Raw genomic sequence first — 3,013 nt, 5'->3', positions numbered from 1 at the left:
ACACACACACACACACACACACACACACACACACTCCCTCTCTCTCCCTGCCCCCCTTTTTTTTCGTTAAGGTGTACTTTACTGACTGCACTGAAAGGTTACTCCATTGCTGTGGACAAGTGGTAAACCCTCTGTCCTGGCCAACCACAGTACCGTAAAGACTTGACATGTGGCGGCAAGGTATGGGAAAAACAAGGGATTATAAAGCAGAAGCAGCCAGAGAAGCAAGAAAATAGAGATAGATTCTAGACAAATCCTGACATTGACACTAACCCTACAGACCACAGTGCTCTGTGAAAAATTCTATTAAAAAAAAAAAGAATAGCACTTGAAGGTCCCAATGAAGCTTTAAGACGATTTAATCAACTAACCATAATATCTTTAGGCAGATAAACCCTTCACTTTCGGAAGGACACGGTATTGCTATCTGCGGCGATTTGTAGCGTTTGTGGTCATTACAAACTGATTGCTATCATTTTCTATACTTTACTAGATCTATCAGAATCTGTTTACCGTACGGTTGCCAGCAAGATTTATAACTTCTCTTTCTCCCTTGATGATAAAGTCATCATCAGTTCATGTAAGACGAAAAGCTGTGCTGGTTGCATGTTGATCATTGTTCATTGTATAGGTTTAACGCCTTTTTCTGTACTGTAAGGTTAATTGAGCGGCGAAACCTCCAATTTTAACGTCCATCTCCTATAGGATGAAGCCAAATGGGTGTGGAGTCTTTTAAATTTTCCAAAACAACTTGATTTCAGAACGCCTCGTTCATTTGCTCCGTTGTCCAGCAAGATACCAATTAAGGAAACTCTGAGACCATGTCTGCAATCTTTTTATAATGGGGAAGAAAGATAGTGCTGTAAAGACAGGTTATATTACCACGTTAATAATAGTTCAGTTGAGCTTCCTTTAAGTTATGGTGTCTGGCGTAATAGTTAAGCTCTTCGTCATCGCCCGCAGATGTGAGCTTGATTCTCTTGTGGGGAGTGTCTATTTTCATTGAGTATTAGGCCACCACCTGTCTGTGTGGACAAGGTAATTAATTGTATCTCTCTCAGCCCGAGTTGGCCCCATGATATAAGGTCGAAGCTCTGCGCCTCCTGAATGATCCAAACTAAAATGTATTAGTACCTCAACTGACTTCCTGAAGAAACCTCTTTACTCTGTAGTCAGCTTTGGCAGAGCGACCAACACACTACAGCACTCATCATTTAAAAAAATAAAAGATCTAAACTAAAATGTACTATCACTACTTCAACTGACTTCCTGAAGGAAGCCTGTGTACTCTGTTGTCAATTTATGCAGAGCGCAACAAAACTACTGCACTCGTCATTATAAAACGGCCCATGAAAAGCGTATTATATTCGCGGGCTATAGAGGAGACCCTACCCTTTCTCCCTGCTCTCATTGCCAATGCAGATTCCGTGCCTGGATCAATCTAATCAACCATGGGTTAATTAATTAACCGTCTATTGTCTCTTTGATCCCAGTATGACTTCACAATGGTCTTAATTTCGTCTTGCACAATGCCAATAAATGATCAGGACAAGGAAAACATTGAAATTGAGAGAGATAGAGAGATACAGAGAGAGAGAGAGAGAGAGAGATACAGAGAGAGAGAGAGAGAGAGAGAGAGGGGGGGTAGGGGAGGGAAAGGAGCATAGGGAATAGTAGGGGAGAGAGAGGGAGAGAAAGAGAAGGAGAGAGAGGGAGAGAAAGAGAAGGAGAGAGAGAGAGAGATAGATAGATAGAGAGAGAGAGATAGAGAGAGAGAGATAGAGAGAGAGAGAGAGATAGATAGATAGAGAGAGAGAGAGAGAGAGAGGGGGGGGGGGGATATTGCACCAAAATATTCCTCACTATTCCATGAGATTAGGACGCATTTCTTATTTCGACATTATGCACACACACGCATGATTATAATACACATCTATGTTTTTAGGTAAAGATTAAGCCCCTAGAATAGAGAGCAAAACAACTAAAGCTTAGCTCTACTGTTTAAGCAATTTGATATACTTTTTTCTATACATTACGACGACATGATATGGAATAAAATGTAGCCTTTGCGCTTCATATATGTCACTTGGTAACTGTGATACTGTAATCAATCTGGTCTATATATCTGTCCCCGTGGTTTTATGCACCCCGCATAATCTAGCAAAATTTGATCATTTTTTGGGCATAATTTCTGATTATTTTCCTTTATCATTCCTCGTTAAAGATTAGCAGAATCGCATAATTTCACATTTTTGGGCTCAGTTTTCATAATTTCAGAATTCTTCTTGCTTAAAACGACGGGGACAAGTATATATGTAACGTATTGCTACTGCCCCCACCCTTTCGTGTGTTCCAGGGAAGTGTGTTGTTCTACTACACGTCCCAACAAGCAGCTCACAGTCACTGCCCTGTGCTCGGATCCTCCCTCTGGGGTGAGTAACCACGAGTTTTTGCTTAAGTTTTTAGTAAGAATCTGAAGGCATTTGTGCAACACACACAGGTCATACGATATGAGTGCAGAAGGTTGGATGTGTCACTAGAGTGTAACATACAATGAAAAGGATATATAGAGATAAGGACGAAAGATGTTTGATAGGAAAGAAAAAACAGACCACACCAGAGCACCCACCAACCACCCAGTAACCATTTGATTTTCTATGAAATAGTTATCCTTTTTGGGTTCACTTGTTGTTGTTTTTTTTTTTGGGGGGGGGGGTTTGGGTGTTTTTTTTTGGGGGGGGGAGAGGGGGGTTCGTTGTGATTGTTGTTGTTCGTGTTTTTTTGTGTGCTTTTTTTTTGCTTTTTAAAAATCAATTTACTTTGAAAAAATATAAAAGAGAGAGGCGTTAACACACCTAACAAAACCAGGATATTCATGGGTTTTTTTTGGAGCGGTTTGTTTTATTGTTTAAGTTAACGTCATACTAGACGTAGATAGTTCCTCCTGTGCTGAAATAAGTTAAAAGCATCGGTTGTGCATGACGTCGAGGTGATCCACATGTGGCCACACATA

General features: G+C 40.6%; 1 protein-coding gene across 1 annotated transcript in view; it reads left to right on the top strand.

The window, feature by feature from the left end:
- LOC118477814 (prolyl 4-hydroxylase subunit alpha-1-like) overlaps positions 1–806 on the top strand; it is a gene marked incomplete in the record, with an annotated part of 23,649 nt that extends 22,843 nt beyond the window's left edge. The window contains 1 exon segment of the mRNA XM_035970163.1: positions 762–806. Coding sequence (XP_035826056.1) covers positions 762–806 — 45 coding nt within the window.
- Between the last annotated feature and the right edge of the window lie 2,207 nt (positions 807–3,013).

This window comes from Aplysia californica, unplaced genomic scaffold (assembly GCF_000002075.1).
Source record: "Aplysia californica isolate F4 #8 unplaced genomic scaffold, AplCal3.0 scaffold00229, whole genome shotgun sequence".
NCBI classification, from domain to species: Eukaryota; Metazoa; Mollusca; class Gastropoda; order Aplysiida; family Aplysiidae; genus Aplysia; species Aplysia californica.
Note: the sequence above shows the minus strand (reverse complement) of the source record. Positions and strands in the feature narration are given on the sequence as shown.